The sequence below is a fragment of the Lacerta agilis genome, chromosome 2 (assembly GCF_009819535.1).
Source record: "Lacerta agilis isolate rLacAgi1 chromosome 2, rLacAgi1.pri, whole genome shotgun sequence".
NCBI lineage: Eukaryota > Metazoa > Chordata > Lepidosauria > Squamata > Lacertidae > Lacerta > Lacerta agilis.
In genome coordinates, this window is record NC_046313.1 from 73,067,548 (window position 1) to 73,091,333 (window position 23,786).

General features: G+C 41.0%; 1 protein-coding gene across 1 annotated transcript; it reads left to right on the forward strand.

Annotated features, from left to right (window-relative positions):
- The first annotated feature begins 1,016 nt into the window (after positions 1-1,016).
- On the forward strand, positions 1,017-20,161 carry NOL8 (nucleolar protein 8). The gene is made up of 17 exons (XM_033140767.1): positions 1,017-1,109; positions 2,328-2,523; positions 2,894-2,956; positions 4,190-4,268; positions 4,594-4,741; positions 4,953-5,021; positions 6,011-7,774; positions 9,408-9,527; positions 10,160-10,282; positions 11,149-11,233; positions 12,124-12,265; positions 14,849-14,932; positions 15,392-15,678; positions 16,406-16,529; positions 16,853-16,920; positions 18,785-18,867; positions 19,759-20,161. The coding sequence occupies exons 2-17, from the start codon at positions 2,385-2,387 to the stop codon at positions 19,810-19,812; spliced, it is 3,432 nt and encodes a 1,143-aa protein (XP_032996658.1). The 5' UTR covers positions 1,017-1,109; positions 2,328-2,384; the 3' UTR covers positions 19,813-20,161.
- The last annotated feature ends 3,625 nt before the right edge of the window (positions 20,162-23,786 follow it).

Sequence of the window (23,786 nt, forward strand, 5' to 3'; positions counted from 1 at the left end):
TAGCCCTCTTTTTTACACACTCCCCTACCCTCCCTTTCTCCCTCTTCAGGATGTCAGATAGTTCAGTCCAGAAGTCTGCCGAGTATACTTGTCCGGCTGGGAAACAGTGAGCTTGTATGGCACGTAGAGATAGAAAAAGGTGTAGAGCGGTGCAGAGCTCTAAAACGGGAACACGCGCGCAGCATCTGCTTTGGGCTGTTGGGAGAGGATTGGAGGGAGCGGTTCAGGTGGCCGTTTTCTATGGCTGGTACCCAAGCTGTGTTTTGTATAGATTTTTTTACTGAGTCAGGTGGGAAAACGTCCACAGCTACAAAAGGACAAAACGGGTACCTTTCAGCGCCCTTCCATTACCAACCTTCCCCCCCCCTTTCTACATCAAGAGCTACTTAGCAAAGTGATGGTCACTGCAGCGTCCTAACTCCACGGACCTGAGACGATTAAGCCCCATTGAATTCATTAGGCGCCTACATCTGATAAGACATGGTCAGAACTGCACTTAATAACACTGAGCTATACATTTCAGAGCCATGACAAGCTTATTTTCAGCCTTGCTCCCCTCTACCACCTCGGGAAAAACAACACCGACTGCAGGGTCGTTACGAAGAGCTGCTCTAGAGCAGTGTTCCCCAACCTTGGGCCTCCAGCTGCTTTTGGCCTACAACTCCCATCATCCCTGACCACTGGCCTTGCTAGCTAGGGATGATGGGAGCTGTAGTCCAAAAACAGCCGGAGGCCCAAGGTTGGGGAACACTGCTCTAGAGGATGGCCATGTAAGCCTCTCTATCTGGCCGGGGTGAGAGGAGGCAGGCAGGCAGGCAGGCAGGCACGGTTCCCCTTTATCACAGCTACACGGAAGTCGTTTGCCGCAACCCAGCTCCCCTCCCCCACAGAAATTTGTTTCTCTACTTCTTTCGGTGAGAGTGGATGCAATGTGTTTAGTAGCGGCGCGGAACGCGATGCTGTGGAGCGCGCGGCGGAAGTGGATCGAAGGGGAAAGGTGAGCGAAGAGCACCCAGTGGAGACCACGCTGTGAGTAGCGCTGGGTGGCGGCGGGGGGAGAGGGACTCTGACGTCCCAGTGTGGACCCCGAAGTTGCAGGTCCTCCGCGGGTGAGCCCTGAAGCCCCTTCCTTCTCAGTCGGGATTGTTCGTCCTGGGCGTGGGGGAAAGGCAGCGGATCTCTTTATATCCCTTTTTTCACTGGTCTTGATTCCCACTCAGAGCCTGGTGGCTGTAGGGGAGGGAAAGTAGCGCAGGGAGAATCTAGAATTGTGGGGTAGGGTCCCCGAGGGTCATCTCTTCCAACCCCATGCAATGGAGGAATCTCAGCTAAAGTATCCATGACAGATACTTACATGGTCATCCAAACTGTTTGAAAATCCCCAAGGAAGGAGAGCCCACTACTTTACGAGGGAGTCTGTTCCACTGCCGAACAGCTCTTACTGTCAGAAAGTTCTTCCTGATGTTTAGTTGGAATATCCTTTCTTCGATCCACTCGTCGGGTGCAAGAGAAAACAAGCTGTCTCCATGTGACAGCCCTTTAACTATTTGCAGGTGGCTATCATATCTCCTCTCAGTCTCCTCAGGCGGTGGTGATGGGGTCACCTGCAGACTAGCCCTGAACTTTTTAGCCCTGTTGGTTTCAGCGTAGTTTACTTGAAAGTGCGTTTAAAAGTATTGTATGTACTGCAGTTTGATTCTGATAAGCACGTATGCAAAGGATTGCAGGAGAAGTAGGGTTTAGGTTGCAATGGGGTTCAACATGCTTGAGGTTTTTTAAGTTCTTAAGTGAAACAGTGACAGCTGTGTTGTGCTTCTCTTTTCCTTTAACCTGTGCTAAATGGATCAAAACATTAGAATGAGTTGTGTGTTACCCTTCTAAAACTAGAAGTGTATCCCTTTGAGGGGAAGCCACTTCAAAGCAGGCTCGGTGGCTTGCAGTTGGGATTTTAAACTTCTAAGCCTTTGAGCTTCTTAAGCCCTTTGAGCACTGTTCAGTATGTGCCTGTATTTATCTTAAAATTTTAATTTGCTTTATACTTTGCTTTTCAAATTGTCAAGGCAGGCAGATATTGCTTTCTCCAGTGAGAGTGTCCCATGAGTGGAGTTCCGCTCATGGGAACTCTGGATCCAGCTCCTAACAACAACAAGAACAACAACAAGAACAACATCAATGAAAATAGAGTCCACAAACTGAACAAAACAGCATTGAAGGTGGTTTGTTTCCTATCCTTGGTCTGGATGTGCTCTCCTTAATTGATTTCATCTTAAAAACCCTTTTGATGATAAAATATACATTTCTAGTGTTAAATGTTTGTTATTTTACAGAAAAGTTAAAACTGAAAAGACCCATGGTAGACCAGGACGTATGCTGAATTTCTGAATATGGAGGAAGCACCAGTTATAAAGAGACTATATGTTGGTGGTCTTGGCCATACAATTTCTGAAACTGAACTGCAGGAAAGATTTGGCAAGTTTGGAAATGTGACAGAGACAGAAATTGTGACCCGGAAAGATGAAAAAGGTAATACAGTGGAACCTCGTGTTACGTACTACCCTCCTTACGAATGCTTCGGGTTACGAGCTCCACTAACCCGGAAGTAGATGCTCCCGGTTGCGAACTTTGCTCCGGGATGCAAGCTGAACTCATGTGCTGGCGGCGCAGCATCAGCGGGAGGCGCCGTTAGTGAAAGTGTGCCTCATGTTTAGAATGTTTTTGGGTTACAAATGGACCCCCGGAACGAATTCAGTTCGTAACCGGAGGTACCATTGTATGTTTAAACTCTTTGAAGTTTAAACTCTTTAAAGTCACAACTGATCTGCAATAACAGCTCTTATGCTGCAGTTTTTTAATTGTGCCTTTTTGGAGTAAACATAGTCTCATTCTTCAACAGGGAACCCTACAAAGACATTTGCCTATATAAACATCACCCTTTCAGAAAAAGAATTTAAAAAATGTAAGTACATGACCTATAGGTGTATTTTTTGGCAGTGCAGTGTTCTATGTTTTAAATATCTGCCAGATGCCAGAAGCAAAACCATGACACTCACTGAAATCTGTGGCTGAAATTTACAACTATTTCAACTCTTAACTTGTCTGTTCACCTTTAATCAATGTGTTTTGCTTAATTTTTTGGCAAACCACTTGTAAAAATGCAAGTACCTGTGTGTATCCTTATAATACAGATAACTCTACTATCATCCCACAGGTAGCTACTATTGGAGCACTTTGAAACAAACTTTTGAATAAAAACAATTACACATCTTATTCATAGACACCTACCGTTTGTGGCATTTGTCTATCCTTATGATCATAATTGCACTGAATTCCTTACTGATGTGTTCTCTTTCTATCAGTATCAGTCGCCAAGCATTCAAGTTTTTCCTCTGTCACCTACTCCTCTAAAACTTCTCTAACCTTGACTATCAAAACAAAATAAAAAATCCTTCCAGTAGCACCTTAGGGACCAACTAAGTGCATGCACACGAAAGCTCATACCAAGAACAAACTTAGTTGGTCTCTAAGGTGCTACTGGAAGGATTTTTTTTAATTTTTATTTTGTTTTGACTATGGCAGACCAACACGGCTACCTACCGGGTACCTGTAACTTGACTGTCAAGCTATCCTTCCATTCTTTCCCATCATTCAGGTGCAAGAATCTTGCCAGTGTGGCTGATCTTGCCAGTGTGGCTTCAACCTATGTTCTGCAGTTCCCATATTCACCTTGTCTCTACTAGACCAGCCTGGAGCTCTCCTGATGTTGTTGGACTCCAACTTCTACCAGCCCTAGCCAGCACAGGCAGTGGTCAGGGTTGATGGGAGTTGTGGTCCAACACATTTGGGGGGCTCCAGGTTGGGGGAGGCTGTGCTAGATCACATTGGCTCTTGCTTGTTTCCTTGATCAATGGTACTTGAAATAAGTTCTGCCCCGGGCTCCTTTGTGAGGAAGGGTGGGATAGAAATTAAATAATGAAACTAATACTTTAAAACAAGGGTGGTGGGCCTTTGGCCCTCTAGATATTGATGGACCACACAATTGCCATCATCCAAATTGTTTGGGGTGAGTGGGGCTGATGCAAGTTGTAGTCCAGCCATGCCTGGTTCCCCACCCCTGCTTAGAAGTTGTTGAAGAGAATTGCTTAGCATAATGGATGAATTAATAATTCTGTTTCTATTTCTTTTTGAAAAGGTGTATCTGTTTTAAATAAGACAAAATGGAAAGGTGGGACGCTACAAATAGAATTGGCCAAAGAGAGCTTTTTGCACAGGTAATAATTAGTATTTTACAGACAAATTTCAGTGAAAATGTTGGATGAGGCATCAAATGATTTTCATTATTCTCACAACAGAAATGAATAATGTGTTGAATTCCCCCCCCCCCTGGTAGATGCTGATTACCGGTAATTGGTATTGGGGATGCACTATAACGTAGAATGTGATCATTCATTTGTGTGGAGGGAGGAATTTGCATGAACTGAAACTAGTAGGATGTTTACAGTGTCTGTAAGTAGAAGCAACCAGCATGAAAGTTCACAAAGATCTTTGTTCTGTTTTCTTTTATCTGGAAAACTGTAATTGTATGCTGCCATGTAGACTGGCACGAGAGCGTCAAGAGGCAAGTATAAAGAAGGAAAAGCCAGGCAAAAATGGCATGACAGATGTCCTAGAATCTATGAAGAAATCTGGATTTACAGATTTTCATGTGAAAGCAGTACCAGGAACAGAAGTACCAAATCACAAGGTATGGTGAATTCAGTGGAATACATAAGATTTGAATGCCTAGATAGGGATAACCAACGTGATGCCCTCCAGATGTTCATGGACTACAATATCTGGAGGGCTTCCCCAAACATAGACAGCTGTTTATAGTCTACCATTTTATTTAAATACTGCTTTGTAATTGTATTAATTTCCCCCCAAAATAATGGTGTATTTTCTTTCCCTTTTAATAGGACTGGGTTGTTGGCAAATTTGGCAGAGTTTTACCAATCCTCCATCTTAAAGGTCAACACAGAAGCAAAATATCCTTTTCTAAAGGCCGGGTAGATCTTAAATGGAGGCAGGTTATCATTACCTGGTTATTAACACTGTCTGCAATGTGATAATCCAACTGTGCCATATATCTTCTTGTCTAGAATAAAAGAAGCCAAACAAGAACAATCCATTGAAATATTTAATCCATAGTAATGGTAATGAATAGTTTTAAGAATGTGACAAACAGTTTTTAGAAACCCTTTTTATAAACATATAGCATATGTGCACTCTTCTAATATGTGTGTTCCCAGGCATTCTTACAATGGAGTCATAGTGACACATTAATAAGCCTTTACTTTCCTGCCAGATAGTGTTGCAAACCTGTTTATAATTATTTATCTGCAGTATAGTGTGGGTTATTTGTTCTGCTAATATCATTATGTGATGTACCTTCTCAGCTAGAAAAAGAGGTGCCAGAACTCACCATGAACACCTCCCTTGTTCTCTTATAATGGCAATGGCAGTAGTGGGTTGCACTTGAAGGCCTTGTGGTTTATTTCATTTCTCCAACTCTCTGGAAGGAGAGTTGAATGGCAAAGAAAACAGTGTTAAATTTTGGTTTTGATATGCCACATTCCTCTATAGGTCACTAGAATAGAATAGAATATATCTTCATTGTCATTGTCCCCTTGCGGGAAACAACAAAATTCCTCACAACGAAATTCCTCACCATATTCCTCTATTGACAGCTAACACAATTGCAGCTACCTGCTTTAGCTTTCCTTTTTGGAATGCTGCCTTATTCTAAATTAAAACCCTTAGTCCACCTAGCTCAGTATGGTCCGCACTGACTGGCAGCAGTTCTCCAGTGTTTCAGACTGGGATCTTTTCAAGCCTACCTGTTAATTCCAGGGGTTGAACCTATCATTGAGCCACAGCCCTTATTAACACACGCACACACACATATGGCTCTGTTTGGAACTTGAGTTTTTTGGCTCAAGAGAGTGATTTGTTTTTCCTTAATTCAGGCAATTACATCATAAAATATGACCCCTCCAAATATTGTCACAATCTTAAAAAACTGGATCAAGACCTTACAGAGATGGTTCCTATTTCCAAGCTCACGTGGCATTTGGAGGAAGGCGATGACAGCATGAGCAAGAAACGGCAAGGGCACTTTCCTGCATATAAGCCACCTAAAAAGAAAATGAAAATGCAGGACAGGGACAGTGTGAGCCGGACAGAATTGCATTCATATGGCCAGTTTTCATCCAAAACAACAAGCATGGCTGCAGGCAAACTAGTTCAAAGCCACACACCCAAAACCAAAAAGCAAAGTAAAGAGCACTCAGCGCATCAGAAGCTTGGAACTGTTTCAACACCTTGCAGGAATAGAAACCGTCTGTCTGAAAGTGATATTGATTCCGAAGAAGAAATTCGAGCCATAATAGAAAGGGAGAGAGAAGTGCGTCAAGATAATCCTGATACCAAACAGGAAGAGAATATGGAAGTTGTCAGAGAGGATTTCGAGCTGAAATATCGCACTCATTGGTCCTTACAGGAAGCACAAGATGCCAAGCAAGCGCACACCGGGTGTAATGGAGTGCTGAGGACTACTGACAATCAGTCTGGTTATGATTCGGCCGACACTGATGAAATTATAGCTGTAACTAGAACACCAAATAATGAGAAGAAGGAAGCTCCAAAGGAATCTAAGGCAGACACGCAGGGAAAGGATGACAAGCCTAAGATGCATGCTACAAATCCCGGATCTTCTGTCTCAAGTGGTTTAATATTGGATAAACCAAAAAGGGGGGGAAGAGCAAAGCCTGAGAAAGCATCAGATTCTAAGGCTGCTGCTCAACAGAACAGCATCAGTAATAAGTGCAAGGCTGGGGAGAGTGAAAGTTCCGATTCATATCTTGACACAAGTGAGCCTGAAGGGGATGAAGATTATGAAACCATGATGCAGGGTTGTTACCGGCTAGATCTTACATTAGAAGAATTAGAAAGATTAGCCAGTGAAAATACCAAAACTATAGATAAAGATACTGCAAGTAACCAAAATGACACTCCGTGTAAAAGTACTGAATTTCCAGTTAACAGTACCGGCAATATTGCAAAGAAACCCAAAGAGATCACTACCCGGAAAAAAGGCATTTCTCCTGAAGAGATAATTTCTGCCATTTTAGAAGGAGGAAGTTCTGATGAAGAGAATGTGAAGAGAAAGAAGTTGAATTTGAAAGTTCCGCCTTTCAGAGGAATAGGGTCATTAAGTCAAGAGCTGACTAAGGGTGAGTTGGGCACACAGGCCAGTCAAGATAACCAGACTTCTTCCGGCCTTGTTGACCTGGAAGCTTCCAAAAGTGTTTCACAGTGCTCCAGCTCTGCAAGCAAAAAAGTTAACTGCAAATCGTTAAAAGAAAGTAGCACGGACTCTCTCAGAGGAGCTTGTATTCTAAAACCAGGGGAAGATTCTGACTACAGTAAACTCTGTGCAAAAAGTAGTGAGGTGGAAAGCAGTGGTGTGAGTGTTCTATCTGAAAGAAAGAACTTGAAAAATCTGAAATCTCTTTGCAATGAAACAAAGATAGAGACGAGCGTTAAAGGTTCCAGTTTTGCACACTGTAAGAACATAAGAAGCCAAGAGCCCGTCCTGGATTCTGCCAAAGCTACAAGCATGTCTGATAAAAAGGAAAAACAGCTACAGGATAATGAAAAAAGGTTGACTGCTCTACAGGAGAGGCAAAAAGAACGAGAACTGCAGAAGAAACTTATTCAGGGAGCGTTAACCAGTCTGGTAGTTTTTATGTTTATATTTTGATTATGATGGGAGAAGTTATGATATAATTGGGGTGGAACTTGGGAAGGGGGATAGTGGTTGAAAAATGATTCCTGCAAGTGGTCATAAAACCTTGAATTTCACAATTTAATTATTATGCCTTAGATTGAAAAACAAAAAGAAATAATCATATTAGTAAATAATAAGAAACAAAATCTGCCACTACTAGGGAGCTGCCATTGAAAAAAATAAATCAATGGTATTTGACACAGAGAAAGTTATCCATGATAAACCGTAATCTTTCCCCTATATGTTGGAGAAGCTGTGGCATGGTCAGTAGGTATAAGTGTTTTAGAAACTGATATGCCAGGAGGTCAGTGAGATCACTGATCAATGGATACAGCCATCTCTGACTTGTTAATGATTAATGTAAAGGATAAATCCTCCCCCCCCCCCCGTAAATACTGTACAGTGGTACCTTGGTTTACAACCATAATCCGTTCTGGAGGTCCATTTGTAAACCAAAACAGGTTGTAACCCAAGGTGCGCTTTCGCCAATGGGGCCTCCCCCCAAAAATTGTTTGTAATAAAAAAAATGGGTTGTAATCCAAAAAAAGTTTGCAAACCGGGACACGCACTTGCGGGTTTGACGTGTTTGTAATCCAAAACGTACGCAAACCAGACTGTTTGCAAACCAAGGTTCCACCATATACACACTCTCAACTGTGGACCTTTTGAGTTATTTCTTCATTTTGAAACCCAGTAAAGAAAAACCCTGCAGAGAAAACCCTGTAAAGAAAAATATAAATGAGAATGAAAGTACTGTATTGGCTTGAATATAAGCCTCACTTTTTTCCCAATTTCCAACCATGAAAAGTTAAAGTTTGGCTTAAATTTGCAACCTTACAAAAATAGGCTTTTACGATATCGCTGCTGAAACAGAAATACGGCAAAATGGAACAAAAAAATGTTTTATTGCCGATTTGCAAGCTTGAGACTTTCATTTGCCATTTGCAGGTATGAGTGCCTGCGGAATTGTATCAACTGAATAGCGATTTTAGCAATAGTATGGTAACTTTTGCGGGCTTGCAAGATCAAAGGCTTAAATTGGCTGGGAGTTACAGTTCTACCAACTGCAGCGATTTTCAGCATGTAACCCAATTTTAAGAGAGCGGCTTATATTCGGGTATTTTATCATCCTCCTCCCCCCCCCTAAATTTTAAAGGTACAGCTTATTTGCGGGTGTGGCTTATATTTGGGTCAATACGGTGTTCACATTATCAGTATGTATAGTTGTTGAGCTGTCTTAAACTTGTTAACTTACACATTGCATCTGTTTTGTTTTATTTTTGATTTGTCTCTTCAGAAAAGAATATATTTATTCCTCTATTAAATGTCACTGTGCTAGATTCTCTTGGAGGTTAGGTGGACATCTAATCTGATAGCTCAACTGTCCCTGTTCCTTGTTCAACAGTGCTCACATTTCGCACCTCAGCACCACTTCAGATTAAGTCCAGAGTCACCACCACTCTGGTTGGCTCCATGTCCAACTGCTCTAGATATGTGCAAGTTTTTCTTTTGTTCCCCTGTTGAATATTTTGTGTACTGCTGATGTTTCATCTTCCTAATTATTCACTCTCTGGTTTTGTAGGAAACTCAGTCAGCAAATAAACAGAAGCACATAGTATTTGATTCCGAGGATGAAGCTGAAAGTAAAGATGAAGTACAAGAGAGCACGAAAGGAGGGTCTTCAGGGCAGCTGCTGGGAAAAGTGAGAGGACTACAGAATTCAACTGTATTCAAAGTGATTGCTATAAAATTTTAAACATGCATTTTGCATGGCCGACTGGAGAGAAAAATAAGTATACACATGTCTGGGGTTGGTTTTTTTTTAAAGAAAAATGAATGCTTCCCACTACTTTCACCCCCCGTCCCAGACAAAATTTAATGAATTTTTCTGAGATACACATCTAGAGTAACAACAATAAATTCTTAAGGGTGATTAATGAGTACAGGTAACCTAGTAGATATTGAACCCAAATGAATAGACATGGTAAAATGTATTGACACTTTCCACTATCCTGAGTAGGAATAGGCAAACTTTCTACAGTTCACCTTGGAATAACTCAAATTACAGGAGTGTTTCAGGGGGGGAATCAGAAGAACATCAGTAAATTTTCTGAATCAATCCAAGGGCTTGGAAGCAGAGGCTTTCTACCTGACTCTTTTAATGGGTAAAGGGTGGTAAGGGGCAAAATCTGAGTTGGGGAGGGCACACAATTATTTGCCATTGTAATTTCTTCCCGCTCACCCCTGGAAAAACTAGGGGAACACTTGCTAAAGCATTAGGAATTGTTTTTAGAATTAACTGATTAAGATCCCGTACTTGTTACTCTGCCCAAGGAATTTACTACTAAAACCTCTGGAAAGTTGTTTGAGAGCAGTGATGATGAATCGGAAACAACAGATGAAGAAGATGACAGATTCAAAATCAAACCTCAGTTTGAGGGTAAAGCTGGAGAGAAGGTTAGTAAATCTACTTAATGCATTTTTCTTTTAGCTTCCTCGTGTATTCCTATAATGGAACTTTATCCTAAGCATATTCTGAAACAGTTCCAAAATGCGAATGTATACAAAGGGCTTCCAATCAGCCCTTTATAGGTATAAATATTGTTCTTTTCATAACTTTTTATCCTAAGAAATAACAATATTTTCCTGACATTCTAATATGTCTCTGACAATAAATGGCATTTCTCTCCCTTCATGTCTGCTAATCTGCCTCATCTCTGCTGTAACGGGATGCTTATGAACACTTCATTTAGCTTGCACATAACACTATGCCCAAACTTTTGGCTTAGCATGGGCAAGCAAACAGTGCAGTGCATGTTTAGAAAATCATTCCACTTCATTCTCCCCCTGGTTCTGCTGCTGCCACACTACTGAGAGATAAGCTATGGTTTGGTTTAGTGTTGCATGCAAACTCAGGCTTGCTTCAAATCTTAAGCTGGTTTGTTCTTGCTTTACCACTGGTGGGTTTTTTTTGGGGGGGGGGGACAAACCACAAGCCCTGTTTTGGATGTAACACTAAGCCAAACTGCAGCTTAGTTCCCCATAGCACAGCAGTAGTAGGTAAGAGGGAGAAGTGAAGCAACCACAGTTTTAAAAAATGTGCACCAGAGCACTTGCTTATTCATGCTAAGTCATAATATGGCTTAGTGTTAATACAAGCCAGGCCTGCCTCTCTCTCTCTCTCTCTCTCTCTGTATGTGTGTGTGTGTACACACAGAATAACAGTTATCATTATAACCACATAGCAATTATTGAAGGTAGAATGAACATCTGCTGTAAACCAGTAAGAATGAATACCAACTTTCTGTTTGCTGTTGTTTCAGCTTATGCATTTACAGTCACGATTTGGAACAGATGAAAGATTTCGTATGGATGCTCGTTTCCTTGAAAGTGACAGTGAACAAGAAGGTTAGGTGCTTTCCTATTGATTGCTCTAGAGAAAACTTCATTGAAACAATTTTATATTCTGTAACCTTGTGATATTTATTGTTCCTTCTTTACTACTGCTCACCTTAAATGGTTTAAAAGGCAATTAACAAACACTGTGTCTGTGGCCATAGTGATATGGATAAAGGGAAAAGGAATATACTACAATTGTATAGGAATAGTCTTCACTGCCACCTGCAATCCTTTGGAAACTTGCCATGTCTGACAGAATATCAATAGATCTACATCTACACCATGGGCCAGCAAACTTTTTCAGCAGGGGGCCGGTCCACTGTCCCTCAGACCTTGTGGGGGGCCGGACTATATTTTTTTTTGGGGGGGGGGGAAATGAAAGAATTCCTATGCCCAACAAATAACCCAGAGATCCATTTTAAATAAAAGCACACATTCTACTCAGGTAAAAACACCAGGCAGGCCCCATAAATAATCCAGAGATGCATTTTAAATAAAAGGGCACATTCTACTCGTGTAAAAACACACTGATTCCCAGATCCTGCCCCTGCGCCTTAGTTTGCCTACCCATGATCTACACATTTGGAAGGCAATTTTTTAAGGCTATCATAAGATCATAGATTGCCATGATGTAATAACAGTCTCTTGGGGCTGGGCAATAACATTGGCTTGTCAATGATTTGTTAATTCAGACAGCTAGGTTAAACCGTGGATTGCACGGCAGTTTCACACCATTTAATATCATACCATTTGGCAGCCCACTGCATAGGTTCAGATGTTAAAAACAAACAAACCATGGTTTGGTGTGATGTTTGAATTCAACCAATATAATTTGGTGGCGCTGGCAACGAAGGCTATTCAAAGGCTCCTTTAATTGTTGTTCCTTTTTCTCCACTTAGATGAATCAAAAGTGGAAATAGATGAAGAGGAGGAGCTCACTTTAGAAAAAAAGAGAAATCTTGACATCTTGAAAAATCTTCTGAATATTGGTGCAGAACTTTCGAAACCTCGCAAGCAGACAGCAAATGCTAAGAAGTTCAAGTATGGGTATTTCTTTTATCAGATGAACTAAGGCTTGTTCTACACATACAGGAGAATGAAATGTTGGGGTGTACTACACATTTTCAGATTGCTGATGGTTCACATTAATAACTCCCTGAATGCAGAAGGCTATCACAGCAGACCAAGGCCTGAGTAGAACCCTTCAGCCTAAGATTTTCTGTTTATAGGAAGCTTTCTGTATAAGGAAGCGAAGTGAAAAACATACATTTTCCCAGCTTAGAATAGAACTACTGCTTTCTGCTGCTAAAGAGTGGCTTTTTTCTTCCTATGGAATGTGATTTTAACATTAACTCACTAAAATAACACAAATTTCTCCTATTTGTTAATGTTTTGTAGCCATCTTTGAGGTTGGTTATTATTAATTACTTTTATCAGTTGTTATATACAATAAAAAGTCTTGAAGTGACTAAGCAATATAAAATGCTACACATAAAAGCAATTTAAAACAAAAAAGAAACAATGAATATAAAATGTATAAAATGCTCATCCAGCAACAAATTAACAAGTCTTACCCACCTCACTCAAAGGATGATCATAGGAGGCAATTAATCCAAGGCCTGAGTAAACAAAAATGTCTTATCTTGGCATCTAAAGACTGACAATCTCATGCCTTTTTAAGTGATACCATTTTCTGTGTACCATTATGCATTACAGAAATAGTACAATATCAGGAGTTCAGTCATTGCAACAGAGCTAAATAGCTGTATCTAAGAATACTACTACTTTTATGAAGGTTAAAAGTTCATACCGTGTTTGTTTCAGGAATATAGGCTAAAAGTCTGCCTGTATTCCACTTGGTTGTAAACTGGTGCCTAATCCTTTTGGATTGGAGCAATCAAATCAAGAATTGGGGTTGTTGAAGGGAAATAGAAAGGGGGAGAATGATCAGATGCAGGTTAGGAAGGGGGCAGGAAGAAGGAATGTTGGGAGTCAAAAGAATAAGAAAATGAAGGAGGTGGGAAATACAGGAACAAATAACAGAAGGAAACAATGAAAAGTGAAAACAGGCCCCAAGTGTACAAAGAAGTCAGCAAAAGAAGGGGAAGAGAATATACATAAAGGTGGAACTCACACAAGCACACCTGCACCTTTTGTGGGATGTAAGCACAGAGCAGCCAAACACAACACTCCTAGAGAGGACATGAAGGTAACTCAGTCCTCCAGGCTTAACTTCCTGTTTACCTGGACTGAGTTACAGGAACCAGAAGTAGGTGTGGTCTTACCTGGGAACAACATCCCAAAGATCACTCTCCATTTTGCCTCATCCTTTGAAGAAGCAGCATGCTCTCTCTCAGCCTGCAGCTGAGAGAAGCAGAGGTGAAGCCTGTTCCCTCATGGAAGCAGCTTCACTGCATGTAAATACATTTATCTAAGTTTGTCTGCCTCCTTGAAGCATGTACTGTAACTCATGGATGTCTGTAAGTAAACTCCTTTTATATCTTATAATCAGTATTGTGTCTTTCTACTTTTAAGAGGGAACAAGGGGAATATACCAGGAATATAGCTGGCTTAAGCAAGCCTATGCAAACGTTTTTCTGCTGTGTTTTAAAAGGGAATGTAAACTCTGCTAAGTTTGGAGCTTGCTCACACAAGCTGGGATTGAGATATATAAATAATATATACTCATCCACACTCCTAAACATTCCCACACCTTTTCCTCTCACACATTTTCCAAAGAGTCACCGGGTGTTTTTGGAGAATTCAGGTCAGTCTCCACAGCTCTCTGGGCACTTGCTGTAGGTGAGAGAGACCTTGCAGATAGACATGCCTTTGATACATCAAACTGAGGCCTTGGAATTCTTCATATATTCAAAGTCCATGTTGGCATCTTCAGCCAAAATTACATCATAAATCATAGCATGAAAAATATCCTGAGGTGACATTACAGGAAAGATAAATAAGTCAGCATCAAACCATTACAGCTTTGTGTTTAGCCTCCGGCTGGTCTTAGAAAAACAGCTAAATGTTGGTCTGATGTTAGCAAGAGGATTCCCCCCTCCCCCCCAGTACAGTGGTACCTTGGGTTAAGAACTTAATTCGTTCTGGGGGTCCGTTCTTAACCTGAAACGGTTCTTAACCTGAAGCACCACTTTAGCTAATGCGACCTCCTGCTGCCACTGCGCCGCCAGAGCAAGATTTCTGTTCTTATCCTGAAGCAAAGTTCTTAACTTGAAGCGTTATTTCTGGGTTAGCGGAGTTTGTAACCTGAACCATATGTAACCTGAAGCGTATGTAACCTGAGGTACCAGTGTATAGGATCATAGATTTATGCACATGTACTTTTAGAAAAGAGAGGAGACATACTTTAGTCCTAAGTGAATGCCCCAAGTGTACTATGCAGGACTCTCAAGCAGTGCATGTAAGAGCATATTTTGGCATATATCCAATTCATCTCTGCTAGAACTGCCATAGATCATTGTACAATAAAACAAGCAAGATCTGGTTTTAGCAACAAAAATGTTTATAAATAAATATTGTCATATAATGGGATCTCGGAGCCATTGGAGGAATTTTAAACTTTGCTCATGACATCTTGATTTACTTAGCCGTTTTCTTTTATAGAGATATGAACACCCTACGCTATGACCCTACAAGGGAAGATCATGCTGTATTTGAAAAGAAGCCAGAAAACACTGAGAAAGAAAGGTAATTTATTCCACCAACTGCTCATTGCTAGGAATCTGCTAACTTTACAGAAGGTGCTGGATAGACTAGCTGTGATATGAGAGCTGTCGCTTGCTAGTGAACTAGGCCTTACAGAAACATCAGACTCCTGTTTTAGATCTTAGAGAGCGACAGTGATATATATAAAAAACCAAGACTGGCCAGCCATCAAATGCTGAAATGGAGCAATGTGCTGCTTCTAAAGATGGGGCATGACTTATGTCAAGTCCCTTGCTATATGAAAACACAGCCAAAGTTAGAGAAGCAATAGTACCAGACTGAGGGCTTTTGCACACTGAATGTTCCAAAGTAAATGGGTTGAGAAAAATGCTGCATTCCTATTTACCCTGCTGTAGGCTCTTGACAATATATAAATCACCTGTATATTATTAATCTGTTAAATATGAGACACTAAAATGCACTCACACTTAATTCCTACAGTAAAGCTAAAAGGAAGAAGCAGAAGGAGGAAGCTCAGAAACTGCCCGAGGTGTCTAAAGAAATCTTTTATGATGTCACTGTGGATTTGAAAGAGATACTTGGATCTACAAAGTGTGATGAGAAAACAGAACAAATACCTTGGGATAAACATGAGGATGTGGAAGAAGCAACTCCAGCTGAGGCAGAGACATTCATATTCAGTACTGGAACTGACAGAGAAGAGGAAACCAGCGGTTTCAGATTTTCCTTTTTTGGTGCTGAAGAGGAGAAGCCACCAATGAAAGAAGGTACCAATGCCTGTTCTAAGGCTGCAACTTCAGCATGCAAGCAGAGTGTTACTTAGCTCATGTTCATGGCCTCATAACTTTTGAGAGTTGACAACCATAGAGCACTTCATCCAAGGCTTCCCTTTATGGCGACTTAGGGATTTGAGATCATTCCAAACACTGTGACTCATCTTTTTGATGGGGATGAATCATTAGGAACCTGTTACACCAGTATTGCAGCATCTGCTTGAGCTACCTGTTTCTTTCTAGGCATAATGCAAGGAGCTAGTGATTACCTCTAGAGCCCTTAACTGTCTGAGCATAGCATAACCAAGAGACTGTACCCATCCCTGTGTTTCATTGTGGGTCATTCCACGCCAAATCACCTGGTGCCATGTGCTCTCACAACTCAGATTTTCTTCACACACACACACACAAAATAATTATGTGTAAATACCTATGAGATAACCTTTTTTGGTCCAAAATTGGATTGTTGGTTGCCCGTAACCTGTGAGGTGATACACTGTAAGTCCACTAAAATACACCCGTAGAGAGTAAGATAGCTTCTGCGTGCCCACAATCCCATATGTGTATTTGCAACTCTCGTGTTGGTCAGCATTCTGAGCATGACTCCTCTGCATGTTGCAGAGAAAGGGTGGGGTGGGATAGCTTGGGAATGATTTCTTTCAGGTGGAAGTTTCTATGTTGGACTGCTTTCTTCATAAGCTGTCATCCTCTGTCCTTTCAGAACCCTATGTAATTGAAACAATAAAGGCTTCAAGGGTTGCATGGCAAGAGGATCCACGTTTTCAGGACAGTAGTTCAGAAGATGATGAGACAGAAGAAGTTGAAAGAGAAGATGTCGAAGAAGTGTAGGTGGTCCTTACAAATGATATTTATTGAGAATCCGTAAAGCAGTTGGCTATATAGGTCCCAAATATCCGACATTCCCTAGACCACTCACAGCCAAGCTTCTCAACCCCTGTCTAATCTGTGGTGGTTTGCCCCTTCCACCGCATCCCTTTGTGCCATATGCAGGCCCTTCTTGAAACATCTCAATGTTCAGGAAAGGAGGGCAGGGCAAGGTTTAAAAATGTTGCATGTTGCTTTTAAGAATGTATACTTGTTCCTCAAGTTGAATGTGCTATTCATGTGTTCCTTTTGGGGACTAATGATGTTCTTGTTCATTTTTTAGGTCTCCAGCTCTACCACAGACTAATATTAGATTTTTCTTCTTCTCCCGAGATGATGATAGATTAAAAGGTAGGTACAAAGGAAAAGGAAAACAGAAGTCCCCCCCCCCTTAGACCCTTTACTGAACCAAATAAAGAATTGGAAATGAGAAACTTCATGGTTGGCATGCAGACCTATTTTCCGCAGTCTATTTAACAATCTGAAGTTCCCGAGGACTCATATTTTGTCTTTAACTTGGAATTGGTGCCCATTGTGTCAGGGTAGATGTTAAAGTGTTAGGCCATAAATCTCAAGATGGTCTTTGCTAATGCTTTCTGAGATCCTCCTTTGGCTTGTCACTTGCATACCCAAAGAGTTTCTCTTTCCCATTTTCTGTTTATTAAGGTTCATATATATTATGATGTCATCTTCCTTTCTGCTGACCATATTTTGAACTTTATTTCAAGATAAAGTGTTGTGTTATTGGGTATGAACAGGAAAAAGGGCAGGGGGCCGAATTGGAGGGTTCAGCATCAGGTGCACCCTTAATATAGCCATCTGAGGAGGAGATACAACTCAAGTTTTTAATATATCTTTTTAATTTGTTTCAGTGGAGCAGCCTGTGAGCCTTTACCTTACACGGTGAATGGGCAGGCTTTGAAAATTAGGCTCATTGTGCTCACAATGGCAAGTGTGAGGAGGCACCAGCCCTCCTCCCATATTTGAAGTTGTAGAAGTGAGCAGGGATGCCTGCCACTCCAAAATTGGGAGGGAGGCCGGAAGTGATTTGGTAGCACCTGCAGCAGCGTCATAGATGCACCAGGCCAAACCAGCACCCCTTGCCAAAGGCAGCCTTTCCTACAATGGCGCAAGAAAGGCTGGCAGGCGGGGCATGCTTAGATGGCACTGGGCCCAGTAGTAGCCAAGCTGGCACACGCCCATCTCTGCCAGTCTTTCCCCTGGGAAGGGCTGAGGGTGGGTTGGACACTTTTGATGGAAGGGAGCCAGTGACTCATGCCCCCTGGCATGCTCACTGCCTGCCTTTCCCTCAGGAACAGCCAGCAGGAGAGTGTAGCGACCACTGACTGAACTCATGCATGGCCCCTTCAAACAGCTGCTTCTGACACATCTTGCTCCCATCAGTCCTTCCCTTGGAAAAGGCTTGCCTTAGATGCTACTGTGTGAAGGTGCTCAGAGAAGGCCTGGAAGAAAAGGAGGAGCTATTGGAGGCTGGGGTAGGGTGTAGGGGTGGTGAAGGGCAGCTGGATAGTTCAGTAACCAGCAAAACTACCGTAAAATTATAGACCCCTAAAAACATGGATCGTTATGCCATGCTTTCAATGCACATGGTTCTTCCTTGTTTATGCTCTTCTAAACTTCTGATTTTTTTAAAGCTGCTTTTCACATGCCTGTCAAAGAACATTAAAGTATGTTATTTGGCAGTAAAAGTTAGCTTGATTAGCACTGAATTCATATGATTTGATTTTAAAACAATATGCTTTAGCTTGGGCAGGAATTGCCCTTCCCCCCTCCCCAGACAGTACTTACAGGATGGTGTTAGATTGCGATCTCTCCTCCCTGGTGTTTTTAGTATGTTTTGTTGCTGACAACATGGTTTTTAAAGAACAAGCGCAGTTTTGGGAACGCCATATGGCTGAGAACAGCATGTGATTCTCTCAGGCTGTGGACAGCACAGATAACCTTTTGTCATTTACAAGTATGTAATTCATGCTTAACGTAGCAGGCAATGGGGTGGGAGGGAGGAAAATAGGCCACAGCAGCATGTGAGTAAGTAAACACTATCATGGCTTCAGCTATCAAAGCCATCAAGCATTTCATCTCAGGCAGGAGTTGGGATCGCTGTCTTACAGTGATAACTTCCTCCCTTCATACTCCTGCTGAATGCAAGATATTTAAAAGAAAATACTGGAGTTCTTCTTTGTGCCTGTTGTAGAGGGTCCAAAGCTGTTCTGTAAATCTTCTAACCTTGATGAAGACAGAGATGATTGGGAAAGTCGACGCCAAACATTACTTGAGGTATGTTATCTGAAGAGATTATTGGTCTGATTTAGAGATACTTGTGGAAATAACAAGACTCCTGAACCCTTTTTTGTAAAGTTATTTTCACAAGCTTGGTCATGCAGATCACGTTAACTGCACGCAACTAAAATATGCAGTTGAACTATGACCAATTCATTCAGGGGCAGGAAACCTGTCCCTGTTGTTGGTGTCAAACAACATGACTAATGGGCATGGATTATGGGAGTTGTAGTCTGTTAACACTGTAGGTTTCCCAGCCATGCCCTAGTTCATTGTATATCTGTACTATATTCATGGTTATTATAACTAAAAGGGACGGCGGGTTGAATCTAATGATTTGTGCAAGCAGAGAGGAAAGTTCCTCTCCCTCTCCTCTCTTCTCCTCTCCTCCCACCCCAAAATGTGCTACAAATATTTGGGGGAACCCATGGAGTACATTTGAGAGGGCGGAAGTGCAGGGGCAAGCAAGGGGAGGAAAGGGAGGGGAATTCAATTGCACAAGAAGGGCAGGGCTTCAGACAAAGCTCGAGGGCTAGTGGAAAGGGTTTCAGGGGCAAACTAGGTCCCCTAGGCTCCAGGTCAGCTTGCCAGGTCCTTGGCCGCTACTGTACCAATATACATCTGTCAAAATAATCATGGTCACAAAACCCTTCTAGGACTACAATGGACCCAGAAAGGTACCTTATCTTAGTGCAATTTAAACAGAGGTGCTGAATAGCTGTGGTGGATGCCTATCCTAATTTAACCAGGGACAGAATAAACTTGCATAATTCCTACTAATACTTTACAAACAGTTGTCTCTCCCTGTCTGTTGTGGAGCAGGCCAGCTGGTAAAACTGACAATATTTAAAATGTTAACTTAGAATAACGAACTTGAAATATTTTCAGGATTGTCGGAAGAAACATAAAGATGCAAGAAGAAAAGTTAAAGCAAAACACTGAATACAGCGGCCCTGCGAAACAACAGTGATACAAAAAACACTGGGTGTTCAAAACTGGGATAATGGAAGACGTCTCAAGAAATACTTCTGTGGGTTATTTGAAAATTGGTGCTGAACACAAAGTGCCGTGAAATCTGGGCCTTGCACAGGTTGGGCATCTACTTTATGAAAAGTAGCTTTCTGGTTTGAGAAGAACCATAAGCTGTAGGCAGATCTCCTTTGATTATCCTGCATTCATTTACTTACCTAGTTGCAATAATAAAGTAATCCAGAATAAAATATCAACTGGACTATAAGGGTGGAGTCCTACTATGCCTACCACCATTTTTTTGGATATAAGACTCTATGCCACAAATACTGTATATTCTGGCGTATAAGACTACTTTTTAATCCAGGAAAATCTTCTCAAAAGTCAGGGGCCGTCTTATAGGCCGGGTAGAGAATCTGCGGTCGAGTATATCTCAAACTCTATATTTTAACTGGAAAAGTTGGGGGTCGTCTTATACGCCCAGTCTTATACGCCGAAAAATATGGTACTTGGAAGCGGGGTTTTTTTATATATCATGCATAGCAGAGGGTTGGACTAGATGACCCTCGGGGTTCATCCAGCTCTACAATTCTATGTACACCAGAAAGTAACATTTGGGAGAGCAGATAGATGTCAGTGTGAATTGATACACCTTCCTAAAACATGTAAGTGTAAGAAACTGGCTAAGGAGCAAATACACAAAGGTCTTAAACCTCTGCAATGTTAGATACTACATTTAAAGTACAAGTGCAATTAAAGTGGTGGAGAAGAATAGGACAAAGGTATTCAATTCAAACTGTACTGGGAGCATGTGCTGTTTTCTGATGTGTTCCATTACTTTACAGGGAGTGAGCCCCCTCCCCCAAAACTTGGTGTGACTTCCTTGGGATAAACATATTTCGGACTGGCCTACTATATTGCAGTCCAAAACTATTTAAATGTGAGCATTTTCATTGATGGTAGTGGTGGGTTGATCACATTTTTAGGCTGAAATCAGTTTCATTGTGTTGGATAAGCAGCTCCCAACTGAAAATAATGCTAAATTCTTTGCTGTCTTGCCACAATGGCTGTTTTCACATAAGGAAACTTTTAGTTTCTGTTGTAAAATAAAACTGTAAATTATATTTTTTCCCAAAATGAAAATTGTATCAGTAACGTCAAATATGTAAATAATTGTATTTCTAAATAATAAAAATTGATAATTTAAAGCATGTGCCTATAACTAGTCATCTCATTGGATCTGTGTGGATGTGCTGTTTTGAGTAATGAACCACCCTGCACAGGAGTTTTCTTCCCCCCAAACATTAATCCATGGCAAAATTAACATCATCATCACCATCATTTTATTTGCATGCCGCCTTTCCATAGTTAAAACAATGCTCAAGGCGGTTTACAACATGACAAGAATTACATAATTACCAACATAACAAAAGTCATAAGCAATAAATAAAACACATCAAAAAGTACACAACCAAATGGAAAACAATTTCCGCATAAATCATAAAATCTAAAACTAAGAATACAGCATTAATATCAACCACAGTTTAAAATGACATAGATAAAAAATAAAAGCAATTAAAAAAAACAAATAATAAATAATAAAATGCTATGGCAGAAGGAGGTGCACAGTATGGAAGATAGCAAATGCTATTTGCATTTAAACTAGGTGTGTCCTTGCTTACATGCAATATTAGTGCGATTTTTCATGTGGTTGAATGCTTTCAGTGTGAAGAAAGGGTAGCTGCTCAGCCATCAAGGAGACGGCATCGGAGCTAAACATTTAAAGATGACAGGACTGGTCCACCCATGAGGCAAGGTGTGGAGGCCATCTTACGCAGCAGGATCTATAGGGGCAGAAGAGCCGAATGTTGATCTTTATTTTCCCCCCTCCCCTTGTTTCTGATGTAGAACTTCACTCATCCCTTCTTTTCTGGCAGGGAGAGGGGCACCATGTTGTGATTTGCCTCGGGTGCCAAAATAACTTGGGCCGGACATGGAAGACAGGAAGGTCAAAGTTCTCAAACTGTAAACAATGGAGAAGGGTAGGGGGTGGCTGAAGGCTAAAACCATGGAAAGGAAGAGTTGAAAATCCAGTTGAAAATAAGCTTGAAAACCCAGTGGTGGCATATCGTGACTCCTCAGAAGGCAAAGTCCATTGGATGATCTTTAAGAAGTGGGCACACATTTTTTCACTTCCTGTTCAGAGCTATTTTCTAGAAATAGTAGGCATATTGTACTTATCATGTCCTGCAGCTTAGAAGTAGTTAAATGGCTGAAGAGCAATTTTCAGCATGGTACTCTTTCTTTCATCAAGTTCTCCATGGGCATTTTAAAAACAAAATGCTAATGCGTAGAATACAGTTCTACACAAACAAGCAGAAGGAAGCTGTGAACTGCTGTTCTTCCCCCAAGCCAAGAAGGGGGACTTTTAGCAGTGCTTAGTCTTGTTTCCTTTACACTCAGCTTGTCTTTTCATCCAAACTTGGGATTATGGTTTTTCACTAATGTCAGTTTTTAACCAGGCAGCTTCAGAACACACGGTTTGAAATTGGATTAAAAAACTGACCATAGTTAGTAAATCCTACATTCGGATGAAATGACAAGTCTAGTTGCAATGAGAAGGGCAAAATATATTTAACATTTTTTGTAGAGTAGGTCAAGATACAATTGTGCCAATAAAGAAAGAAATTGCAGTTTTGTCTTCCCTAATTTTCAGTGTTTGTGAGTCTTGCTATAGAAAAAGAACACTTCATAAATTCTAACAAAATAACAGTTTCAAAGCAGATAATGATGGCTATCTTGGACAAAAATCAAACATTATGGTAACTCTTATCATGAATAATAAATTGTACTCCAGCTGCCTTTCTAAGCACTTGGTTTGGGGGGGATTTGTTCCTGAGGCTATTCTTATTAACCAAATATGTGAAAATTCTCAAATATCCCTTACAGAGTATGGTTATAAAGCACAGTATGGTTCCCTGAAAAAAAGAACCAATGGTAATTTTAATGACCGGTAGATAATACAAAGTGAGACAGCTAAGAAGTAACGATTGTCACTTAATAAACTCCAGTTTGTGAAACCAAGATAATCTGCCATGCCGGCACACTCCCCTGTTTTATCTCTTCCTTTGTGTGCCAGCTTTGGTTTGGGATTGTGGATCATTTAAACCAAAGTTTACAGGTTTGAGTACAGTGGGAAACTATGGTTTATATGCAAACAATGTTCAATGCCAAAGCCCATATGTGAGGGGAACAGGATGTGGCACCATATGGACATCCTTCCTATCCCTGGGTTAGTAAAGCATGGTTTAGTATAGCCAATATAGCCTAGTATCTAAAAAGCTTAATTTTCTTCAGCCATATTAATTTTCATTTTTTTAATGGTCATTAAGTAAGGAAAAGTAGCTTACACCAGTTTATTCTTCAGAGAGCGCTATACTGTATTGCTAATTCACTTCCAACATGGAATGGGAGGCTCGGAGAGGCATATGGCTCACAATTGCCAAACCATCATCTGTTGCTTTCTAACAGATTGATAAAAGACTTGTTTTTAGTTCCCTCCAAAGTGACAGTGGAAGTGTATGAATTCATTTGCTTCTCTTACAAGCTCCCATCTACCCAGCAGCTGCATCATGCAAAAAATCTTGGGTCATGGCTGAATGGTATATGGACCAGGAGGATTTCACACTGCGTGAGAAATCACTGTTATATTTACTGACATTTGGCACTGTCAAAGTGGGTAAAGAATTGTATTTAGGTATTTCTCACCCTGTTCCAAGCACTCATTCTTGCATAAGTGCTGTAAAATAAACTAGGCTACAAGATAGTAATTTGTGCAAGGCCTCATAAGCTGTGTGCCTGATATATTCAGATCCTCGCTATCTGATTTTACTGTGTTTTCTGTTCTAGCTTTGTTTTCCTACTCTTCAATCCCCATGGTGCAGAAA